Genomic DNA, 26,272 nt, shown 5'->3' on the forward strand with positions numbered 1-26,272 from the left:
TTCAACTCTAGGCGGTTGATGGACCACTCCGACTCCTCGGGTGTCCATAGACCCTGGGCATGCTTCCCCTTGCAGTGTGCGCCCCAGCCCTTCAGGCTGGCATCTGTTACCACTAGGCACCAAACGGGGAGCGTCAGCGGCATTCCTCGCCGCAGCATGCTGTCCGAGAGCCACCACTCCATGCTGAGACTGGCCGCAGGGAGCCAAGTAAGTCTGCATTGGTAATCCTGAGAAATAGGAGACCATCTCCGGAGTAGGGAATACTGTAGAGGTCTCAGATGCGCTCTCGCCCCGGGAACCACTTCCATCGTGGCTGTCATCGACCCCAGCAGCTGGACAATGTCCCAAGCTCGCGGGCGGGGCATTCTCAGGAGCAGACGGACTTGATTCTGAAGCTTGCACCGCCTTAGCTCGGGTAGGAACACATAGCCCGAGACTGTGTCGAACCTGGCCCCCAAAAACTCTAGAGATTGTGAAGGGGACAGGTGACTTTTGGCCATATTGACGACCCAGCCTAGAGATTGCAGTACTGAGACCACTCTGGCTGTAGCTTGTAAGCTCTCTGTTGCAGAGTCTGCTCTGATGAGCCAGTCATCTAGGTACGGGTGAACCCTGATACCTTCTCGCCTGAGAAAAGCAGCTACTACCACCATTACCTTCGAAAAGGTTCGGGGAGCTGTGGCGAGGCCAAAAGGCAAGGCCCTGAACTGGAAATGTTTTCCCAACACCGCAAACCTCAGAAACTTCTGGTGCGGGGGCCAAATCGGTATGTGCAAGTAAGCTTCTTTCAGGTCTAGAGACGTGAGAAACTCTCCTGGCTGAACCGCCGCAATGACGGAGCGCAGGGATTCCATGTGGAAATGCCGCACTCTCAGGGACTTGTTCACTTCTTTTAAGTCCAGAATAGGGCGAAAGGACCCACCTTTTCGCGGCACCACAAAGTAGATGGAGTATCGGCCGCAGCCTTGCTCGGCGGGAGGCACCGGGGTCACTGCCCCTAACTGAATCAGACCTTGTAAAGTCTCCTCCACCGCCGCCCGTTTGACGGCAGAACCGCATCGGGACTCCACAAACACGTCTCTTACTGGGGCGTTGAATTCTATTCTGTATCCATCTCTGATCAGGTCCAGAACCCACTGATCTGAGGAAATCTTGGCCCACTCCTCGACAAAGAGGGAAAGCCGTCCTCCGATGACAGGCATCGAGGAGAGGGCCGGCGCACCATCATTGAGAGGGTCGCCCCTGAACTCCTGGTCTTCAGCCACGGCTGCGGAACGCTTGTCCGAGCGAAAGGAGTTCCTCTGCTGACCACGGGCACGTGAAGTGAACCCAGCAGAACGCCCCGGGCGGTACCTTCTAGCTTCACGGAAGCGAGGTCTGTACAAGGAGTGGACCGCCTGGCCCTTGAAGGCCTCTGCCTATCTTCGGGCAAGCACTGGGGTTTTGGATCACCCAGGCCTTTCACAATTTTCTCTAACTCCTCACCAAATAGGAGAAGTCCTTGAAAAGGCAACTTCTCCAACCTTTGCTTAGAGGCCATGTCCGCTGCCCAGTGTCGTAGTCACAGACGACGGCGAGCCGCCACTGCTACTGCCATTTGTTTAGCCGAAGCTCTGACAAGGTCATAAAGGGCATCAGCCAGAAAAGACAAGGCCACCTCCATCTGCGGAGCCACATCCAAGAAGGGCTCCGCTCCATCTCCGGGCTGAGCCACTGCCTGTTGCAGCCAAGCTAGGCAGGCTCTCACAGCATAACAGCTGCATGCAGACGCCCGAACAGTGAGACCTGCAATTTCAAAGGACTGTTTCAACGCTGTATCCAGCCTACGGTCTTTAACATCCTTCAGGGCAACACCTCCTTCAACAGGGAGGGTAGTTCTCTTTGTCACCGCAGTGACTAGGGCATCCACTGTAGGCATTTGAAAACGAGCCATATGTCCCTCACGCAGAGGGTATAACTGCCCCATAGCCCTGGAAACTCTCAAAGGTCCCTCGGGGTCAGCCCACTGAGCCGAAACAAGCTCTAGGATGGAGTCATGCAAAGGGAAGGCCCGAGCAGCTTTCTTGGTACTAGCCATCCTGGGATTACCCGAGGAGGCCATGCCACTGTCTGGATCTTCAAATCGAGAGGGCCTGCAGGGTATCTGAAATAAGCACTGGCAGCTCATCACAGTGGAAAATCCTCACCGCAGAGGGATCATCCAGATCCTGTGGTAAATCCGCACCTGACTCTGGTTCCTCAGACCAAGAACGTCTGTCAGAGTTCTCCGAATCCTCACACCCTGACCACGGGGAGGAAAAAGGTGCACCACAATCTGAAGGGGAATTAACCCTTCTGCGCTTATCTTTAGGCCAAGCATCCGGGAAAAAAGCCTCACTGGGCAGTCCCAGGCCAGAATCCATCGGGGGGGCAATCAGAGGAGCCTCAGGCGACCCTTGAGGAAGGGCTCTTTTCATCATGTATGCTTTATGCAGCAAAAGCACAAAATCCGGGGAGAAAATCTCACCCTGGGCACCCAAATCCTGTCCGGTGCTAGCCACTCCTGAAATAACCATCTCGAGGTGCCCCACCCGGCTCAGGTCTCTCCGTGTCCACGGAGGCCGCGCCATGCGGTGTAAGCAAAATGGCGCCCGCTGCCAGCTCAGAGCGGGAAGAAACATCACTCGCCATGCTCGGGCTGGCTCCTACGCCAATACAGCACGATTTACAGAGCCCTGCTGCTGATTTGCGCTTGCCACAAGTGGAACAGCGCTTTACATTGTCCGCAGCCATAGCCGAAAAACGGCGGTAAAATCCAAAATGGCGGTTTCGCTCCAAAATCGCCCCGATCGCGGGCCCACCCCGGAGGAGTTGGAAAACACTCTTACCTCAAAGGATCTAGTGTACAACTACGATCCTGCTGAAAATCAGGTCAAAAACCTCTGTTCCAGCGTCTCTGCGTTTAAAAACGCGACGCGACTTTTTTTTTTTTTTTTTTAAGCTGTGAGGAAAGCAGAGGTATTGAAGACTCGAGGCTCAGATGAGTGGGAAAGGCAGGGAAAGGGCAAACCTATATGCCTGCATCCACTGTTGGTGGGTAAGGACAGGGAAAGCAAGGCAATATGTCCACATCCACAAAAGGTATGGGTAAGGCAGGGAAAGGGCTAACCTATGTGCCTTTAAAGTGAAGCTGCTATAGCCTCCAACACCCCGGTTAACAACTGGCAAGCCAGGAACCACCTCCTGGCAGATTTTTCTGGAGCTCGAACAAGCTGCAGCCACCCTGCTAAGGGAGATAGAGAATACTGAAGAGGCAGTGGAGCTAGCTGGCCAAGAGGGCACTGTGAAAGTTTGAGTGCTCTCTATCTCCCCTGCTGGTTGATGGACATAACCCATATGTAATGGCTTCATCTGCTTGATGACAAGGAAAAAGAGGCTTTTCAGTGGGACTTAGCCTATTAAAAACTATTAGCATAATTAGGAATGGCCAGCCCTTGTAACTGCAGAGACCTAAGCTTTGATTATATGTTCCTGTCTTTGTTACAGTGGGGGGGGGGGGGGGGGGGGTCTCCATCTCATTTACACAGTCTGACCTCCCTAGCTCACTGGGAGCCCAGTCTCTTGGAGACTGCTATACATTGCAAAATAAGATAGCAGATGTAAATTCTCAAAGTGGACATATTCCAAACACTAAAATGAAAATAAAATGATTTTTTTCTACCTTTGTTGGCTGGTGACTTTCTTTTTCTGATCATGCTGGCCCAGTATCTGATTCTGTTGCTGGTATCTGTCCTCTTAACTCTGTTTCCGGGGCTTCCTTTCCACTGTATGTATCCCTCATTGATAAGTCTCTGACTCTAAAGTTTAGCTATTTCATTAAAACAAAATGTATTTTCAAATATCACAAACTCTCCCTATCCAAGCAGAATGTTTTATATAAAAACACACACACAAAAAAAGCAATCAGATTTTTACTTACCAGCTATTCTACACTATACGTCAGCTAAACTTCCTCTTTGAACCTCAGCCAATTATGATAATTATGTACACATCATTGCAGTCATGCCCTCCTCTCAGTGTACATGCTCAAAAAACAAAAACTTTGAACCACTTACAGATAACAATTACACTATTTATTTTTTTTTAATTTCTCCCCAGTCTCACTTGCACACCTGCCTCCAAACCTGTTCTCTTTAATTTGAATGTTGTTCCAGCTCACCCTGAATGAAAGTTGTTCACACACCAAAGCCATAAATAGCTGCTGGTTGTACTCTTTGAAGCAGCTTTAGCAGAGCAGCGTGTCTGTCTCAGCACTACTGGGCTACCTTCACTTCCTGATGCGGGAAGGGCAGGAGAATCACAACTTCAGGTAAAAGATTTTGCAAGTGAGTGGTGGCCTCTAGAGGTCGGCGCCCCCCTGCGTTGCTTACCTCGCTTACCATGTCGGCACGGCCCTGCTCATGAGGTATGAAGATGAAAAAGAGAGATCTGTCAAGAGTGAACCCCAGGACCTTTATGGTATTCTTAAATGGGAGAGAGCTTCCTTTGATGGTAAATGTATGTAAAGTGTCACAAAGAGTGTGAGAAGAGAAAAAGCACACCTTCAATCTTTGTGACGTTTAATATGATCTCAATGTATTAAAAACAGAAATATTTAAATGTACCAAATAAAAACAATTCTGAATCATCATGAGAAATAGTAAGTGAACCCTATCTGCTTTAATTAACTGGCTATATACCCGAGTAATAAACCACCATGGAGAACAAATTTGCTTCATACAGGTTCAGAAGTATTGAATTTGGCCTTCACCATAAAACAGTTACTGAAAAATATCCCAAGAGCAAACCAAAAAACCAGCCACAAATTCAAAAAACTCTTTTGCAGACCTCTTTCACTGTGACTGGAGAGGAGGGTTCAATTTTTCCTGCTCATTAATGTATGAATGGGGGGGGGGACGACCCACTGCTCCTAAATAGAACATTTTTACATGCCGGAGGCTCACCAAACATCTCGAAGAAACACAAAACTTCAGAAATAATGTTCTCTGGACAGGTAAGTGAAATATTGTACTTTTTGATCATAACAAATGCTTTGGTGAAAAACAAATACTTTCTTCCAAAGTAAGAACCTAATCCCATCGAGGATGGGAGTTGAGGTATCAGTGTGGGGCTGCTTTACTGCATCAGGACCTCAATGGTTTTCCAAAGCATAGTATTCTGCTTTGTTTCAGGAAATTCTCAAGTAGAAAGTTACCAGGTCACCCATCCATGAGATGAAACCGAGCCAAAAGTAAGTCATTCACCAAGACAATAGTAACATAGTAAATGACGGCAGATAAAGAGCTGTACGGTCCATCCAGTCTGCCCAACAAGATAAACTCATTTTACATTATGTGATACTTTATATGTTTATCAGAGTTTTATTTGTTCTTGCCATTCTCAGGGTACAGACCGTAGAAGTCTGCCCAGCACTGTTCTTGTACTAAAAGTTCTAAAGCTAATGTTGAAGCCCCTTAAAATTTACACTTCAGCCCATCCATATCTATTCAGTGGGTGTAGACCGTAGAAGTCTGCCCAGCACTGGTTTTGCTTCCCAATTACCGGTGTTGCCACCCAATCTCTGCTATGATTCCATGGATCCATTCCTTCTAAACAGGACTCCTTTGTGTTTATTCCACGCATGTTTGAATTCCATTACCGTTTCCATCTCCACCACCTCCCACGGGAGGGCATTCCATGTATCCACCACCTTTTCTGTGAAAAAAAATACTTTGACATTACTCCCGAGTCTGCCCCCTTTCAACCTCAATTCATGTCCTCCAGTTCTACTGCCTTCCCATCTCTGGAAAAGGTTTGTTTGCAGATTAATATCTTTCAAATATTTGAACATCTGTATCATGTCACCCCTGTTTCTCCTTTCCTCCAAGGTATAAATGTTCAGGTCGGCAAGTCTCTCCTTGTATGGTTTGCAACACAAATCCCATACCATTTTTGTAGCTTTTATTTGCATCAACTCCAGTCTTTTTACATCTTTAGCAAGATGGCCTCCAAAATTGAATACAATACTCCAAGTGGGGCCTAACCAACGACTTGTAGAGGGGCATTAACACCTCCTTTCTTCTGCTGGTTAGACCTCACTCTGTGCAGCCTAGCATTCTTCTGGCCATGGCTGTCGCCTTGTCACATTGTTTCTTCACCTTCAGATCCTCAGACACCAACACCCCAACGTCTCTCTCCTGAGTCGAGTTTACTAATTTCTCCCCTCCTATTCAGTATCTCTCTTTTAGATATCTGCACCCTAAGTGCATCACTTTGCACTTCTTGGTATTAAATTTTAACCATTAGTTCACTCAAGCTCAAGAGATAATTAGAAACTCAAATCACAGTCTCACACCCACTGTGCAAATATGTAAATAAAAGAACAAGCTATCACCCCTGTATCACCACTTCACTGTGCTTTGTAGTGGAGAAAAAAAGCCTCAGTAACGCCACCCAGCCAGCCCAAGAGTATCAGACTAAAAGGCGTGGGCCCGGCGCACCATCATCTGAAGGTCTCGTCACCTCTCTTTACATCTTTAGCCATTTTTTCTTCCGCAAGCTGTATTTCCCTCGTCGCTTCTTTGAGTTTAATCCGATAATCTTTTCTGTGATTCTCTCGCTGTATTTTGTATTTCTTGAACAAAGCCTCTTTTGCTGTTATTTTTTCAGCTACTCATAGGCTACCATATAGGCTTCCTGTTTCTCTTGTTTTTGTTTACTTTCCTTGCGTAAAGATCAGTTGTCATATTTATAGCAGCCTTTAGCTTTGACCCTTAACATTCAAGCAATCTACTACACAATAGCTGAAGAGAAATAGTGTTTTATGACTGGCCAGCTCAAAAGCCCTGACCTAAACTCTATTGAAATGTTGTGGCAAAACCTGAAAGCAAGCATTTCATGCAAGGAAGCCCTCAAATGCCACAGAGCTGAAACAGATTTGCATAGAAGAATGAACCAAAATTATTCAAGGGTGATATGAGACACTGATCAACTAATCATTTCCTTAACTGTTAAATGACTGCTGTTTAAGGAGATGCCACCATTTAATGAATTAAGGATTTGCTTCTTTTATTTTATTTAATTATTTTATTTATTCATTTTATATTACATTTATGTCCAGTACATGAATGGGAAAGAAAAGAGAAAATATTAAGGAAAAATATCATCTTTGTTAGTCCACATTATTATCCACAATTGGGGGATCCAAGATCAGGAAAACTATCTCAAAGAAAATAAGAAAAACCCAGAATGGTTAATCTTACAATTCATATTTTCTGAGGGAGGAAGGTTAATCGGTAATTGCAGCCGGTACAGTGGTAACATAAAGGAAGTTGCTGCAGAGGGTTCTTCATCTGTTCTTTTAACTCCACAAACTCTTGTAATTTTCTGGGTTCAACAAATAAGTAATCAGGAAATAGAACACTTACAAGGGAATCGCTCTAGGAAGGTCCCACCTAGGGCAATGATTCTTGGCTTAAAAGCCAAGAGTTCACACCTCCTAGTCTGCGATTCCCTTGATATGTCAGGAAATATGTTTATCTTTGAACCCAAAAAAACTAGCAGCCATATGTCGGAAATACAATTTCAAAACATTGTTCCTATCTAAATCAAAGGCAAAAGTCACTAATAATATAACTCTATATACAGGGTATTTTAGGAAAATTTCTCTCTCTCTCAAGTTGTTTTTCCTTAATTGGTTATCCAGAAGTTCCAATTTTTTACAAGAAACAATTGTCCTTCATTACCAGATTAACTGATTTTCGTAAAGAAACCATTTCCAAAATCAAAATCTTTATTTTTTTTATCTTGGACTTCCACTTTGTTAGATAAGTATTGATATAATCACATATTTATTCCTAAAAAATTTTTGACATCTGAAGAAGAGAGTTATTCACTCTCTGCAGCACTTCCCATAGTGCGTCCATTGTGACATTGTTTGGCTTCACCAGGTCCAATTACTCCACAGAAACTGCTCCAGATATCTTTGGGGGGGGGAAGAGCTCACTCTCCAATCCCCCAGTTGGTTTATTATCCAGAGTCAATGCTGCGCCAGGACCTCCTCAGATCGCATGAAAATCCTAACCCACTTCGGGCGTTTCCACTGTCGACCTCCATAGCGAAGCGTTACTGTTTCCGGGTCTTGGATAGGTCATGCCAACAGGGGGACTCAAAGTCACTCCCTCTCCACAGATTCGGCAATAAAGCCTTGCTGTTCCCCAAAGCAGGAACCGATATCCCCGACGTTATGACCCCGAATCTCTCCAAAGTAGACTGAGAAGTGGTGGGAACCCCAGCCGTGTTCGAGGAGGACAACACCACGGCTTTGCCTTTCTTCTTCCCCATTCTCTGGGGAGCGCGCCTACTTCTTCAGGTATTCTGGTGTAAAACGGGAACTCAACTAACGTACATCCTCCCTCGACGCCATCTTGGATCCTCCAGTTTGGGACACTCTTTGTCTGGTTTCTCCTCAGAGGCCTGTCTGATATGGGTAACCCTTCAGCATAGCCCTATGAGTCATTGAAACACGGAAGCCCCTCCACCACTTACAAGGTGGTGTCCCTTCGGAGGGGGCTTCTTTTATTTTAAAACATGAGGATACTTCTATTTCAGGAGTTCTCAACTCAGTCCTTGGGACACAGTAGCCAGTTAGTTTTTAGGATACCCACAATGAGTATGAATGAGATACATTTGCATGCACTAAATTCATTGTATCCATTGTATGGAAATATATCTCAAGCATACTCATTGGGGTATCCTAAAAACTGACTGGCTAGGTGTGTCCTGAGGATTGGGTTGAGAACCCATGTTCTAGTTGAACAAGTAATCGACTCAGATTAATAGGATACTTTTTTTTTATTCAATGTAGCTTTACAAGCGAGAACTGTACTAAAATATAGACCATTCTAGAGGATTCACAAATTCTCACAACTATACGTTGAAATTATTCTGATAAAAAGTTTTAGAAGTGAATTTGGACTCCGTATCAAATTACGTTCTTCAGTGATGCTTAACATGAAAATACAGATAATAGAATAGACATATCAGTTGTTAAAGACCAGAAATGTATGATTTACTCTGCTATTTAGAAAACTATAACCACAAACAAAAATTGTGGAATTAAAAAAAAAAAAATTCTGAAACCCTATAATCTGCATTTTGACCAGGGCTAGGAGCTGGTACACAAAATCTTTGACTCAGACTCCTCTATTTTCTTACTGTCCAACCCCAACTCGGACTCCTACTATGTATAGTAAATCTAAGGAAAATGTCATTACAGAAACCTAGGATATTTCCTTATGTACAAAATTAGGATATATATTTACTTGAAGTCTGAACAAAAAAACCCAACAAAAAATGCTGTCAAATGAAAATATGCAATATAATGTTTTATGCTTAATATTTTTAAGAAATCTTTTAAGAATTTATCCTCAGAAAAAGAATCGCCTCAGTCAGATCCTCCCTTCAAGGAGGCCCTCAATCTGAACTAATTATATTCTCAGAGCAGAAAACAGCCTCTCAACACCAAATTTGGGTCAGCAGCACAGCAATAATCACCAGGACAACATCTGTAACAATTTCAGGATATAATTTATATTTACCAGTACTTTAGATCCATGACAAAAAAAATATGTAAGTATAAAATGACAAGAATAATACATAACAAATGTAAGTTTTTATTTTGAAGCTGAGTCAGAGTCTGTACATTTTTACCAACTCTGACTCCACCTAAAACTGCTTCTAACAGACACCACAGCCCAGGTTAAAATGAATTGAAATGAACATTTTAAAACGTTGCATGGAAGTTAAAAAGGGGAGAAACAATTGATGTTAGGTGTGACCAAGGTAAACTTTTCAATAAAAAAAAAAACATCTGGCTTGCACACTGAAGAAAAGTGTGAATGGAATAAGTTTCATCAGGCTGTGGTCCACAGTAGACATTGATATGGATATTATGCTTTTCCTGCAAGCACTGCACACAGACCCAAACAAGAGGCCCAATCAACATTTAGCAAAATGCATGCATACTAAATGGAAATCTCTTGAAGTACTACTTTCAGAGCAAAGCAAAGCATTAAAATACCATAGGAGTTTTAGTACACATTTCAAGTAGAATAACAAAACAAAGCATAGATAAGTGAATACAGTTAAGACAGAATTACCACCAAGTTAGTTTTTAAGCATGCTATCCTTTCAAGAGAGTCTTCAGTGAAGCTCAATGTTTTATTTCTGCATCTATTGTGTATAGTTTATGGCTTATTAGTTGTTTCTAAAATAAATGAAAGCAGTTTACAACCTACAGTAAAAAATCAGAAAGGAATGCCAGTTGTAGTTACTGATTGCGTTATCTTTCCTAAGAACAGGCATTCATGTACATAAGCATAGCACTAATCCACCTTCTCCAGTAACTCAGGTCAAGCAGTTATCACTAAAAAGCTTTCGTAAAAAAAAAAAATAATAATAAATGAGACTTGAACACTACTTTAAATTTTGTTTAAAAGAAAGTTCTCCCTGGATATCAGAAGAGAGATTATTCCATGGCTTGGTGCAAAATAAAAAAAAAAGCGTCTAGTAGGCTCGTAGTGGGCTCATGTAGGTGGAGGGAGTACAAGAGTGGAATCCAGAAACCTGAGAATTCTGTTTTGGATCTATGTAATAACTAGATTACATAAATAAGACGGGTCTCTCTCAAACATAAAGCTCTACGAGTTAAACATAGAATCTTTAACAGGATATGGTAGTAAACTGGCAACCAATGGAGGCTTTTGAGAAGCGGGTTACAATAATCAAGTTTACAGGCATTACATAAAAGTCAAGCAGCTGTGTTTTGAGATTGTGTTATACATGCAAGAGCTGCATTACAGTAATTAAGACAAGAGATCATAAATACATTGATAAATGTATGTAGTGCCGAATGGTCAAGTATTTTCTTGCAAGGACAGTCTAAGAAGGGCTAAAATGCTTAATTGTATAACATAAGAAATTTGAGTACCGATACTAGGTTAAAGTGAGCATATAAATTGGCTAATAGACTAAGCATGCATTTCACCTTACGTCCAGTGAAGGCTGCGCGATGCAGTGGCGTGTCTCCCAGATCATTCATTACATTAACTTCAGCACCAGCCTGCCAACACAAAAGCTGCTATTTATCCAGAGCCCTTTTACAAATACACACACAGCACCAGACACACTGCATATTTCTAACATTTCACACAACGGAAGAAACCACTTAACAGAACTGAAGCACAAAAAGTAAGGGGTACTACTACTACTACTACTAGACATTTCTAGAGCGCTACTAGGGTTATGCAGCGCTGTACTTTTTAACAAAGAAGGACAGTCCCTGCTCAAAGGCGCTTACAATCTAAAGGATGAAATGTCAAAGGATCTTACAATCTAAAGGATGAAATGTCAAATTGGGGCAGTCTAGATTTCCTGAATAGAGGTAAGTGGTTGGTGCCGAAGGCGATATTGAAGAGGTGGGCTTTGAGCAAGGATTTGAAGATGAGCAGGGAGGGGGCCTGGCGTATGGGCTCAGGGAGTTTATTCCAAGCATAGGGTGAGGCAAGGCAGAAAGGGCGAAGCCTGGAGTTGGCGGATTTGAAGGGGGGTACTCTGGATAGCCACTAAAATTAAGCTTGGCTATCAGAAGTCTCCCTTCCTCTTAAAATCGTTGAAAGATAATGGTGATAATTTGAGCCACAACTCTGGCATATACCTAGCTTGGATCTTACAGTGTTGCTGGAAGAACAGATTTAGCATTCTGATACGGTTATGTCTTTCCCCATTTAAAGAGGAATCGGACACAGCAGGATCTCCAATAAAATATCCATTGTAAAGCAGGGCCTGGCTTGTTCATACTTCACTAGCCAAGCCTTACTCTGCATCCTGTAGAAAAGCATACAAACAGGAATATCCCAGGAGTAGTTTCAGAGATTGGGTTCAAATCCCACCAAAACTGGTTCTTCCTATCCTCCTCCTTCGATATTAATTGTAAGTGGATAAAATAAGTGCACTACAATTCTGAATATCTGTATACAGTGTACTCTAGAACCTGATGCTTCCTTCTCTTTCGTATATACATAAATTTAATAAAAGTTAAAACTCAAAACATACCTTCAGCAGATGCTCAACCACATGTCTGTGACCAAAATAGCAAGCAAGGTGAAGAGGGGTCCAACCCAAGTTAGATTTACTTTTGCCTGGAAAAAAAAAGTAATAATATACAAATACACACACACATATATATACACACTCAATTTCAAAACTCTAGTTTTAGCTACAATTTTAACCAATTTTCTCCATTGCTTTTTTACTCTGCCATTAAAAAAATGTTCCACTCAATGCGGAAACTCAAACGTGTGAAACCATTCTTCCCGAGGGCAACATTCCGTAACCTAATACAATCAATGGTACTAAGCCATGCAGACTACTGTAATGGAATTTATGCGGGATGCAAAGAGCAACTCATAAAGAAACTACAGACTGCTCAAAAAAACAGCAGTCAGGCTTATATTTGGAAAATCACGATTCGAAAGCGCCAAACCCCTCCGAGAAAAACTGCATTGGCTCCCAATCAAGGAACGTATAACTTTCAAAGTCTATAACCTGGTCCACAAAATTATCTATGGCGAAGCCCCGGGATATATGACCGACCTTATAGACCTGCCAAGCAGAAACACAATCGGACCAACATAAACATACTTAAATCTTCACTACCCTAGCTGCAAAGGACTCAAGTACAAATCAATTTACGGATCAAGCTTCTCCTACATAAGCACGCAACTGTGGAATGCACTACCAAAGGCCATAAAAACAACATAAAACCACCTTAGCTTCCAGAAATCACTAAAGACCAACCTGTTCGAAAAGGCATACCCTACTGACCCAGCAACACAACGAAACCAAAGCCATAATGAACACTTTATAACTCTTCTTCTCTATGATTCTCCTAATGTGTAACACATGAACCTCTTTGATAATAACACCACTTTGTATTTGTTTCATCACCGGAGGCGACTAACACCTCACGGTACTATGTGAATGTGGTACTATGTAAGCCACATTGAGCCTGCAAATAGGTGGGAAAATGTGGGGTACAAATGTAACAAATAATAATAATTATAAAATATGCAGCATGTTTATAGACGTTCTAAGAGAAGAGGACATTTCTCTGGGTGAGTGGACATTATCTTGCTCTGTGTTTTGGTAACTTAAAGATTGAGGTTTGAAACAGGAATTATAGCTTACTGAAGGACAGAATTAAAAAAAAAAATCAAACCTTATTAACTAATCTCCATACCCCTTTCCCCATAGTTTTAACTTTCTGACCGAGCATTAATAGATAAACTGTAGAAGGCACATGAAGGTCTAGTTCAGTCTTAGTGAAAAAAAAATAAAAAAAGAAGCAAGCATTAACTAGCTTCCATAGTATACAACCCTTTTCCCCATAGTTTTTAAACTTAAACTCTCCCTAGGGGTAGAAACTTAGCAGGCAAAAGCAGTAAAAAGGATAGTAGCAAGGCTCAACTTTGTCCTAAAAGAAAGTTATTTTCAGTTCTTTGCCTGTTGAAGATGTAGCATTGCTACTGACCTGAATTAGGTGTTAATTACGGTGTGAGGAAGTAAAATAGTTGCAAAGTTTACTAAGGGCAATCTGATTACTGAGTTAGCATCAAAGTATTTGAAGGAGGTCCATTTAGAATCAAAACTATAAAGAGAGGAAAGGTACCATTTAACTTTCATTCTGAGAAGTTTTGAGAGGACATTTCTCTGGGTGAGTGAACATTATTTTCCTCTATGTTTTGGTAACTGAAAGATTGGGGTTTAAAACAGGAATTGCAGGTTATTGATAGAATGTAAAAAAAAGTTAACTAGTCTCCATACCCTTTTCCTCCATAGCTTTGAAAACAGAAAGCCTGTAGAAGGCACAGCAGGGTCTGGCTCAGTCTTTATCCCCCCCCCCCCCCAGCACAACTCTTCATTTATAGTCATTATTCTAAGTAGAATAACAAAAGAAGTGTTTTCATTAGAGTTTTAATTAGTTTCTGAGAAGCAAACACTAAATAAATTACACATTATTGATCTTAGGAGTAGCCTAGTGGTTAGTGCAGTGGACTTTGATCCTGGGGAACTGTGTTCAATTCCCACTGCAGCTCCTTGTGACTCTGGGCAAGTCACTTAACCCTCCATTGCCCCAGGTACAAAATAAGTACCTGAATAAATGTAAACCGCTTTGAATGTAGTTGCAAAAAACCTCAGAAAGGCAGTATATTTCAAGTCCCATTTCCCTTTCCCTTTATAGTCATCTAATATCCCTAGTACTTAAAGAAGTTTTAACTAAAACACTCTAATACTAAGATGCAGACAGTGGTGCTAGCCAGTCTTTTGCATTAAGTGTCACATGTATGATTATCTCCCAGTTAGTGAGAGGTTATGTGTGTGTGATCGATGCAAAGAGCTCCTAGCTCTGAGAGAACAAGTCCGTTCTCTTTTATGGCTAGAGCAGAAGACTTGGAGGAACTGAGGGAGACAAAGATATAGAGGAGGCCTACAGGGATGCTGTAGAGAAGTCCCACCACCAATCTGGCAGCCCCTGTGCTGCCTTGGAGGAGGGAGGTCTCCTAAAAGGAGAGCATCATCCTGGTGAAGTTGGAAGTAATCCTATAGCCAGGACCAGCCTACCAGGGGATGCAATATCCTCTCACACCAAGGATGTGTCTCCAGGAGCTTCTGCCCAGGAGGGAAGGGTTAGAATGGCAGTTGTAGTTGGTGATTCAATTATTAGGCATGTAGATAGCTGGGTGGCTGGTGGAAGTCAGGACTGTCTGGTCACTTGCCTTCCTGGTGCGAAGGTGGCAGACCATATGCATCACCTAGATAGGTAGAAAGCTAGAATCCAGATCTTCCAGGGTAGCATTTTCAGAAATGCTCCACATTCCACAGGCAGAGCGCAAGAGCAAGAGATAGGCTGAGCTCCGGAATCTCAATGCGTGGATGAGGCGATGGTGCAGGGGGGAGGGTTTTAGATTCATTAGGAACTGGACAATATTCTGGGGAAGGGTTAGACTATTCCCCAAGGATGGGCTCCACCTTAACCAGGGTGGGACCAGACTGCTGGCATCGGCATCTAAAAATGAGACAGAGCAGCTTTTAGAAACTAGGGGAAGGCAGATTGTCGCTCAAAGGTGCATGGTTCAGAATAAGGTGTCTTTCAAAGACATCACTCAAACAGAGATGATAGGGTATCTCAATTGCAAAGTTGTAATAGAGACCATAATAGACAAGATGTCTTTAAATAAAAAGCAGATACTCAAGATTGCATATTATCATTGACAACTGCTGAGAAAGATGTAAATAGGAACAAAGTCTAAAATACAAGATGGGAGCGTTAGAATATATTGTAGTAAATGAAAAAATAGATATAATAGGCATCTCTGAGACCTGGTGGAAGGAAAATAACCAGTAGGACACTGTCATACCAGGATACAAATTATATCATAGTGACAGGGTGGATTGAATTGGTGGAGGGGTAGCATTATATGTTAAGGAGGGACTTGAATCAAATAGACTAAAAATTCTGCAGAATACAAAATACATCTTGGAATCCCTATGGATTGAAATTCCATGTGTAAAGGGGAAAAGGATAGTGATAGAAGTGTACTATTGTCCACCTGGTCAGGATGAACAAACAGCTGTAGAAATGTTATCAGAGGGAGGCTAACAAACTGGGGAACAGAATAATAATGGGTGATTTCAATTACCCCAATATTGATTGGAAAAATGTAACACCAGGGCATGCCAGAGGTAAAATTCCTTAATAGACTGATTTACGGAGCACCCGGTTCAGGAGCCAACAAGAGAAGAAACAATTCTAGACCTAGTCCTCATTGAAGCACATGATCTTGTGAAGGAGGTACTGGTGCTGGGGCCACTTGATAACAGTAATCATAACAGGAGCAGCTGCAAAGATCAAAAATTTACATCAGGCACGGATGTTCAAAATATCATCCTGGAAGCCCAGGAAAAATATATTGCCATGTATTAAAAAAGGAGGAAGAAAGACCAAATGACAGATGGCGTAGCTAAAAGGTGAGGTGAATGTTTTGGAGGCTTGGCACAAGGCTTTTATGTTGGTGTCAGACCTTCAGAAGCTTCAGGCTGTCAGACTGGAGTTAGTTGCTCTTTAAGATGATCATTTCAAATTTATTAATGCATGTCTAAAACAAACTCACTATGAATGTAGTAATAAGCCAGGTCGCCTGTTAGTGACTAAGCTGCAGAGGGCAAGGGCTGATAGGCAGATTTTACATATGTGTGACTTGGGAGGGTCATTCATGACTAAATCTTCCCAGATTAGGGAGCACTTATCATTTCTATCACACTCTATATACGGCAGATGATGCTATCTGGTTGGAAGATATAGACAGTTATTTGGATGCTCAGGCTTTGCCTGTGTTGTCATCTCAGCAGAGACTTTGGAGGCTCCAGTTAAGTTCTCCAGGTTATCAAACAATTACCAACTGGGAAATCTCCTGGCCTGGATGGTTTCACTAATGAGTTTTTTTTTTAAGACATTTGACGTAGATTTGGCACTCATATTGACTAATTATTAATTCTGCTTGGGAGGGTAAGTCCTTGCCTCTGTCAATGATGGAGGCATGGCTAGCTGTCATTCCAAAGCCAGACAGATTGTGCATCCTACTGCCCTATCTCTATCTGAACAAAAATGTGAAAGTTCTCACTAAAGTCTTAGCCAATCATTTGGCTGGGTTGCTTCCTACTTTGACCTGGTGGGGTTTGTGGCCCAGCATCAGGCGATGAGGACAGTGGATTTGCTGCATGTGTCTCAGATCTCAGCTAACCCTATGTACCTCCTAGGGCTAGATGCGGAGAAGGCTTTTGACCGGGTCCACTGGGGTTTTCTTGATAAGGTTATAGAAAAATTCAGGGTGGGGCCATTATATTGCTCTTAGATTGGGGCTTTTTATACTTCACCCAAAGCTTGTGTCAGGGTTAATGGCGAGAATTGTAGTTTATTTTCTCTTTCCTAGGGTACTCGTCAGGGGTTTCCTCTCTCCCCTCTTTTGTTTGCTTTGGTTACAGAACCCCTTCCTGTGGCCATCTGGAATAATCCAGATATTGGAGGTGTTTGTGTGGGAGATTGGGAATTTAAAATAGAATTGTTTGCGCATGATGTCCGCTTATCTCTTACGCGTCCGTTGATTTCCCTTCCTTATTTTGACGAAAGAGATTGCGGCCTATTCAGCTGCTTCAAGATACAAGTCGAACACAACTAAGTCTGTAGGTTTAGCAGAGTTGGGCTGACACCTAGCTTGCTGGAAACATTGCAGTCTTCCTTTCCCTTTAAATGAACTTCTAGGGGGGGGGGGGAATCTGTGACCTGGAGGTCCAGCTTCCGTGTAAAATCCAGAATCTCTTTGGGGGGTAACGATCTTGCTCTTCAGAGGGCGTTGATTCATGACCTGGGATCACTGGGCATCTCTGGAACTTTCCTGATTTGGAAGGATAGCAACTCTTAAAATGAATCTGCTCCCTTGTTTGTTGTATTTATCTCAGGTGCTCCTATTTGGTCTCCCTAGATCTTTTTTACCTGGTCTTCAACATCGCCTTATTCGCTTTGTGTGGAACCATGAACAACTTTGTTTACCTTCAGCGTTTTTATATAAATGTAAGTGGATGTGTTTTGGTATTATTGTCCAGAACACGCTCATTGAACAGTTTCATCCTGCTGAATATAAGTTGTGGATTCATCTTGAATAATACTTAGCGGGCCTCTGTTTGTTGAAACATCTCATTTGGCTTCCAGGAAAGTACAGGAGTTTGCCTGGGGGTCTGTACCCCACTATCTCTATCTCTTTTTATTATTGGGATTAGTTGTTTACAGCCTCATATTCTTCTTTCTGTCGATATACTCTGATTGCTAATTTGCTGTTTCCTCCAGGGATGGAAGCGAGTTCTTTCACTAGATGGGCTCAGTTGTTGGATGAAGAGGATGTTGATTGGATTCTTGGGGTCATTTGTTTGATGAAGAGAAAGTTGTTTCCTTTAATGTTTTATCTGCAGATTATCAGCTCTTGCCTTGTGACCATTATGCTTATGTTCAGGTGAAGCATTTTTTAGTGGATTTAGTGAAGGGAAATCTTGCCTCACCAATCTATTGCATTTGTTTGAAGGGGTGAACAAACATGTAGATAAAGGTGAGCCAGTCGATACTGTGTATCTGGATCTTCAAAAAGCGTATGACAAAGTACCTCATGAAAGGTTCCAGAAGAAATTGGAGAGTCATGGGATAGGAGGTAGTGTCCTATTGTGGATTAAAAAGTGGTTAAAAGATAGAAAACAGAGAGTAGGGTTAAATGGTCAGTATTCTCAATGGAAAAGGGTAGATAGTGGGGTTCCCTATGGGGTCTGTGCTGGGACTGCTGTTTTTTAACATATTTATAAATGATATAGAGATGATATAGAGAGAGTAACTAGTGAAGTAATTAAATTTGCTGACAACACAAAGTTACTCAAAGTTGTTAAATCACAAGAGGATTGTGAAAAATTACAAGAGAACCATAGAAAGACTGGGAGACTGGGCATCTAAATGGCAGATGGCGTTTAACGCAAGCAAGTACTAAGTAGGAAAGAGGAACCCAAATTATAGCAATTATAGCTACTCAATGCAAGGTTCCACAAGAGTCTAGGCGTCATTGATGATACGTTGAAATTGTTTGCTCAGTGTGCGGCAACAGCTAAGAAAGCAAATAGTATTATTAGGTAAGGAATGGAAAACTAAAATGAGGGCGTTATAATGCCTTTGTATCGCTCCATGGTGCAACCACACCTCGAATATTGAGCTTGAGTCTGGTCACCGCATCTTAAAAAAAAAAAAGTGGAATTAGAAAATGTACAGAGAAGGGCGATGAAAATGATAAAGGGGATGGGACGACTTCCCTTTAAGGGAAGGGCTAAAGAGGAAAGGGCTAAAGAGGCTAGGGCTCTCCAGCTTGGAGAAAAGACAGCTGTGGGGACAAATGATAGAGGTCTATAAAATAATGAGTGAAGTGGAATGGGTAGACGTGAATCGCTTGTTTACTCTCTACAAAAATACTAAGACTAGGGGGCACGCAAAGAAGCTACGAAGTAGTACATTTAAAACTAATCAGAGAAATTTTTCTTCACTCAAAGTGTAATTAAACTCTGGAATTTCTTGCCAGAGAATGTAGTAAAAGCAGTTAGCTTAGCGGGGTTAAAAAAAAGAAGATTTGGATGGCTTCCTAAAGGAAAAGTCCACCATTATTAGACCATTATTAAAATGGACTTGGGGAAAATCCACTGCTTATTTCTAGTATAAGAATCATAAAATATTTTTTCTCTTTTTTGGGATCTTGCCAGGTACTTGTGACTTGGATTGGCCAATGTTGGAAACAGGATGCTGGGCTTGATGGACCTTCAGTCTGTCCCACTATAGCAAATCTTATGTACTTATTCTACCTGACCACCCATAGGCTCACCCGAATCTACCTTAGAAAGTTCTGGTGGTGTAGTGGCCTCTTTGGAGGCAGGAAAAACTACACTCGTTCCTATCCCATACCACTGCTCCAATGCAATGGCTGACAAGACTACCACATGAGGCCCAGACAGCCATTTTGCAACTGGAACCAGCCCAGACAGAAGAAATCTCCTGCCCCCGAAGAGGTAATTAGACCACCATAGCTTCTTAAGTTGGGCCTAAGGTGGTCAGGTGGGATGGCTTGCGGGGGGGGGGGGGGGGGGGGGGGAGGTTTGGGTTTCAGCCAAAATTGCACAGGCATTTTCAGCCAAAATCCAAACCCAGATTTTGGTGCAAAATCAGAAACCAAAATTCAGTCTGCCTCTAATTTGATGTTGCAGTAATTCTTGATGATCTACTTCAGTGAATTTCAACTTTTACACAGTCAGTCAATACATTATATAATAATGGGATGTAGCATAAAATGCAGGCGGGAAGTGGGCTCCCAAGTACCCTGGAGATCAAAAGCCTTTAGTGTTGTGGGCTCTGAACATGGGAATAAGTTGCCACTTCAAAAATGGAAGTCGACTTCATATTTCATAAGTTGAAAATTTTGATTTTTCCCTCCAGCTGAAGTTCCATTGGCTAGCTGTTATCTGGGTATTGTTTAGATAATACATTAAATCATTATTTTTTACATTAATAACCCTGCAACAGACTCATTTTGTTCTTATTCTACTTTTAGGGACCCTTTTACCAAGACGCAGTAGGACTACTATGGCCTTGGTGGACGCTGATTTGACCCTACCACCAGGCTACCCACCGCGTAGCATTTCTGGCGCCAAAAACTTATTTTAAATTTTTTAGCTTGGGAGCCCTCACAACCTCCTAAATAGGAGGTAAGGGATCCCCCTAGAAATGGCCATGTGGCAAATGTTACACTTACCATATCGACATTTCCATTTAATATAATAAATAGTATATAAAAAACCTGATAAATACCGTATTGTTGCTAATAAACCCCCACCTTCAATAACCACTACTTCAGGATCCTGGAAAATCTAGTCTTCAAATCAAATCAAGATTCCTCCAATAATTGCCCACCGGCATTTCTCTCCTCCACTCCACCGACCGGATCTCTTCATTTCAAGGTTGTGATGCTGGGCCTTCAGCATTGGCCCAGCACCATAACCTCATGACACACTAAGAGGAAAGAACTGGTTGTCATGGGGGGGGGGGGGGGAATGCTGTTTACCACAGGGGACGGGGGTAAAGAGAAATAGTGGACATCATGGAGAGGAGGAGTAGAGAAGAAAATAAATGGTGTCATCATGGGGGCTTCATAGAAATTTAAGTGCCTCCATTAATAGTCCTTCCTAGACTCCAGAAAACCCATTGTTTCAAACAGCCCGGGCCTTTAAGCTTTAACAGTTTTTAATTAGGATCAAAATAAAATATACTCAACATCAAGCAACAAGTCCTAGCAATAACATCAAACAGCTACAAGGTAATGAGCAAGCATAACAGAATAATAAGCAAAAACATCTTACAACAACAGCTAGGTAACACATGATCCTCTTTTTGTTGTGATAAACCTCCCACTACCCTCCACCTCTTAACCCTGTGTACCATTTAACATTACCGAAAATATTCAAGAGTACCCCCTGCCCTATCCTACCCCTTTCCAGAACAAACAACTGAGATGACCAGCATCTGGGTTCTTATGACCCCTGGCCATCTTAAAAGAACACTCAATAGCCCAGGCCTTTGTTACAAAAATTACAGTTAAGTAGTTCTGAATGAAAGCACAACAACAAGTGGAAGCTGAAAACTTGAAAATTTACCCAACGTATATACAGCCTAAACACATTGAGCCTACAAATGGGTGGGAAAATGTGGGATAGAAATGTAACAAATAAATAAATGGTGCAGTCTATAGCCAATGGCAGAGGTAGGCAACCTAAGGCCCGCGAGACCATGGAAGTATACAAAATGCCATTAACCAAAGTTTTGCCAATTTTAAAAAGATACCGTATTTAGCAAATATTTCATAATAGCTACTTTAGCAGTTTCCATTGATAAATAGGTAAAAATTTAACTAAAAACAGACCTTATATAAATGTTACAGCCTGCTAGACTAGTACACACATACATATGGCCCTCTGTGTATAAAGGTTGCCCATCCCTAGTCTATGGAATCTTAAAAGTATATTTACTAAACATGGAATAAAAGTTTCCCTCTTTCAGCTTTTCACTCTACTGTGTAGACTACAGCCTAGTGGCATTAAAATACAAACCGAATTCTTCTGTCAGCCCATTAACTTATAGACATCATTAGTGGCAAGCTTACGGTATGTATGTACATATATACACATAAATAAATCTTTTAAAACAACCTTGTTAAATTACCAGTTCTGAATAATTTCTTCATCAGCTTCTTCCAAGAAGAAAGACTTGTGTTAGCTTTAGTGAGGAAAATATTTCAGTGCAGGGAAGTTAGAGGATACTGTAGGGGTATTTACCCGAGATCTCACCTTTGCTGGTCTTGGCCTATATAAGCCTGAATCACTAAAAAGATGGATTCTACAACATGTGACCTGTAAGCTTCAGTAACCATCAGAAACCAGCTTTCTTGCTATGGAAAAGTACTGCTAAGCATTCCAAAAATGATTTCATCCAAGGACATATTCTCTGTTGCAAACTTGCCCCATTATCTCCGGGGAACATGGTAGAAGAAACAGACATGGCTCCAGGAACAGTGAGACCAGACAGGGAGTTTGCATACCACATCTATAACAAAGGCTCGCTTATTGTCCATGGAGCCTGGACATAAGGTCATTGCGTGTGATTGGTCCAGAGGTATCATCAGACTCTGGGATACCAAAAGGTTTGGACTGAAGAGGATTTAGTAAGAAGGAACACCAGGAAGTGGAGGTGGGAGAGTTGGAGAACGGAAGAAGGAAAGAGCACCAGAGGACTTGCAAGCGAATAGCCAGCTCTGAATCAGAGCTAGAGACTGATTTTCCTATCATCAGTGAACTGCATGCCTTGTAACCTGTTCCTGAGGTTTGCACCACTACAACAAGGACTTACCTACTGATGGTGCCATCTGTATACAGAATAGACCTTGGACCTTATCTCAGGACTGCGACAGACTCGCTGAGAATTCAGCTCGAGACTCTAAGGAGTTCCGCATCTCCACCAATGGGAGTCTGTGCCAGACGGCAAGGTGAGATCTGGATATTTTTCCTCCAGTCGGGGTAATTAGTTCTTGGTTGTTATCTGAGACAGACAGGTCTAGTGGACAGGATTCCTGGTCTGTGTATTTAGCTGATAAGTATTTTGCATAAGGCTGTTGGTGTAAGTTTTCGTATGATTCATTAGGATATCAGTTGTGACTGGTGGTGTAACCACCCATTTAGCTAGTCCTTTGGGAGAATCATATTGTTATATATAATCTTTTTATAGCAAGCTTTTGTATTTTGCTTTGCAATTTGCTACAGAATTATTTCTATATATTTTTTTTCTCTCTAATAAATAATATATATGCCACCTGTGGCTTTAGTTTCTTTTTCAGCACTGCTAGTTGGTTATTAATGGGCTTCAGAGGTATATACCTCTAGACCCAAGTCCAGAGCATTGCTATCTTGAAATGCTCTCTGATATAAAGTACCTCTAAGACCCCTACAATACTTAGTCATGCAGATAAATACATTGTATCAAGTCCTATGCTTGGCATACACTGTGTAGAGAAGGACTACACTTTCCTAGAGCTGAAGGAGGAATAGGCCTCATAGATTATGCATACAGAGCTACCAGAATTGGCCTCGAGGCCTATTTAACAGCATCAACAGATCAAACAGCATAAAACGTTGGAAGTATGAGAGCTAGTGTCCAGAATCCAGTTCTATTGTTATAAACTGGACAGGCATTCCGATGAGAAGAAATGAGTGTGAATCCATAAGTATAGAAGTGGAACCAACAGAATACGCAAAGCAGGAGAAAAAGCTCTTTAAAGTACATCAGTAAACAAGATACAAGTAACTATGTTGATCAAACCTGGGCACATGAATGGTTAAGGAGAGGAGAACTGAAACCTAAGGATGAGAGATTGATAGTTACAACTCAGGACAGCAGATTATGGATGAGATGGTTCACAAGCAGCACACAATCATTTGCAGATTCTGTAAGAAAGGCTAGAAACCATTACTCAACTCCTGGTTGGCTCTTTTCTCTTACTTCCCCCCCCCCCCCCCCCAACGATTTCACCTCTCGTACACTCACAGAGCAGTCTTCCCTTTGGAACTCTTCCTTGTCCAAAGCAGTTGCTGCTAAAATCCCTTCTTGCTCTAGGACAACAGGCCCTTCCCATAAGCCTTGGTATCAGATTGACTTTAGACTCCAAGTGTCAACGGGAAAATCTTTGGCACCAATCTAAGTCTTCTTTGGACTGTCAATGGATACATGGCATTGCAAAAAAAGCATTGGCCCTACCCATCTCCTCTGTCATCCCTTCACTTCCACAATCCTGGTCTCAATTTAATCTCTCTTCCTTTACTTCTTTTCAGAAGTACTTTAACTCTTTTTGCAAGATTACCTCCTTACTGGATCCTATTCCCTCTAACTGGGTCAATCTATTTCTCCATGGCCTTTTGCCCCTAGCTTTTACCATGAACATTAACAGACTCTTACAATGCATCAATCCCTCTGCCTGGAAAACAGCTGTTATTAAATCCATTCTGAAAAAGCACTCACTTGAGGCAACTTTACCTTCAAACTATAGACCCATTTCTAATTTACCTTCTGTTTCAAAGTTGACCAAAAAGATAGTTGAAAAAACTGCTCAAGGACATAACAAATCCTCTCCTTCATCCTTTTCAATCTGGTTTCCGTAATGGTCATTCTACGGAAACCATCATCACTTCTCTTCTAAATCATCTTCATGAGCACAGGACCGTGGCTTCATAACTATCCTGGTTTCCCTTGATCTTAGGGCAGCTTTTGACCTTATTAGTCACCCTCTCCTTCTGTCCCATCTCTCTTCTGTTGCTATCTCTAGTACTACTCTCAATTGGTTCACCTCATTTCTTGAGAATTGTTCTTGTCTTTATCCGGCATACATTCTCATTCTTTTCCACTTCATTGCAGTGTCCCACAATGTTCTCTACTCTCTTCACTGCTATTCAAACATTTTCTTGGCACCTTTGGCTACTTTAATTCAATCCTTCTTGATCTGTTTCTACATTTATGCCGAAGACGACATCTAGTTTCTCACCACACTCCCTCTAAGCTTAATCTCTCAGCCCTTCAGTCATGTGATTGCCATTTCAACATGGTTTACACCACACCATCTTGTCTTGAACGCTGCTAAATCTGTAGCACTCTGGATCACAGGTAATTCCACTGTCCCTACCATTTCTACTTCCCTTTTTGGTGTTCCTCTTGAGTGGTCGATACCTCAAATAACTTGGGAGTTGAGTGTCTTTGATTCACAACTGTCATTTGCCTCTCACATCTCTTCCACCATAAAGTCCTGGGGTTTTTTTTTCCTTCATCACATATGGTCTAACCGTAGCCTTCTAGATGATTCCTCTTGTGCCACTCTTCTATCATCACTAGTTACCTCCGGTCTCAACTATTGTAATATTATCTTAGCAGGTCTTCCCAAAACTTCACTCTCCCGTTTCCAGGTAGTCCAAAACACTGCAGTCCATTTGCTTAGTCACGTCCACAGATCCGATCATATCTTTCCCCTTCTTGCCCACCACCACTGGCTCCCTATTTTCTTCTGCTGGTCTATATTTAAGACACATCTGAAATACATTTTACTGCATCAGCTTTACAACTCCGCCTGGAGTCGTGCAGATTAATGATTGGAATGTCTGCTGGAGCTGCATTTTATTTGATTTTTTGTACTCCACCCTAGACAAGGGTGAATTAGAAATAATAAATTCAATATCCAATTGAAGTTCCTTACTTTGGTATTTAAGGCCCGCACTTTGGTACCCCTTCTTAACTTACTGCCCTCATCTTCCCTTACACCCCCCCTTCCAGCTCTCTACACTCATTCTGTGTCCCATATTTCTGTCCCTCTTGTCCATTTGTCCCATTTGGAATCTACACGCCACTCTGCTTTCTTTTACTTGGTCCCTTCTCTCTGGAATGCCTTACCATAAACCTTTCCGTTCTGAGCAATCATTCACCATTTTTAAGGCCCTGCTGAAATTCCACTTTTTTAAAATAGATTTTCCTTTTGTTACCACCTCTTGGAATCCTGGATTGGAGCCGCAGTCTACCTAATTTAATTTTGATTCTGACTGAATCTATTTTTTCTCTCTCCTCATTTTCTAAAACAATTTTTCTAATTTTTCTCTGAAATTGTAGTTCCTTTCCTTCTGGTTTTAAATAATTATTGTACACTGTTCTGATGTTATTGTGAAGGGAGATGTATCAAATTTTTAATAAACTAAACTATATACAGAAAGGCTCAAAGTGGCACATCTCATTCATTTGCAACTCTGTATACATTACATCACTGTACTAGAAAAATATTGAGATCATGATCCTAACAGAACTGTGGAAAATTAAAAAGAGGATGGGACTTGATAAACCACCTTTCTGTGATTACAATCAAAGCGATTTACCTGGGGCAATGGAGAGATAAGCGACTTGCCCAGAGTCACAAGGAGCTGCAGTGGGAATTGAACCCAGTTCCCTAGGATCAAAGTCCACAGCACTAACCACTAGGTTACTCCT

General features: G+C 42.0%; 1 protein-coding gene across 4 annotated transcripts in view; it reads right to left on the reverse strand.

Annotated features, from left to right (window-relative positions):
* Positions 1 to 26,272, reverse strand: part of OSBPL1A (oxysterol binding protein like 1A) — a 548,756-nt gene that overhangs the window by 496,674 nt on the left and 25,810 nt on the right. For 3 of the 4 annotated variants that reach the window (XM_030213649.1, XM_030213630.1, XM_030213640.1), the window contains exons 3-4: positions 12,133 to 12,218; positions 11,066 to 11,140 (exon numbers count right to left, since the gene is read on the reverse strand). In XM_030213649.1, coding sequence (XP_030069509.1) covers positions 11,066 to 11,140; positions 12,133 to 12,218 — 161 coding nt within the window. The remainder of the gene's footprint in view (positions 1 to 11,065; positions 11,141 to 12,132; positions 12,219 to 26,272) is intronic. The other variant, XM_030213658.1, reaches the window with a different exon arrangement.

This window comes from Microcaecilia unicolor, chromosome 1, assembly GCF_901765095.1.
Source record: "Microcaecilia unicolor chromosome 1, aMicUni1.1, whole genome shotgun sequence".
Classification (NCBI taxonomy): Eukaryota; Metazoa; Chordata; class Amphibia; order Gymnophiona; family Siphonopidae; genus Microcaecilia; species Microcaecilia unicolor.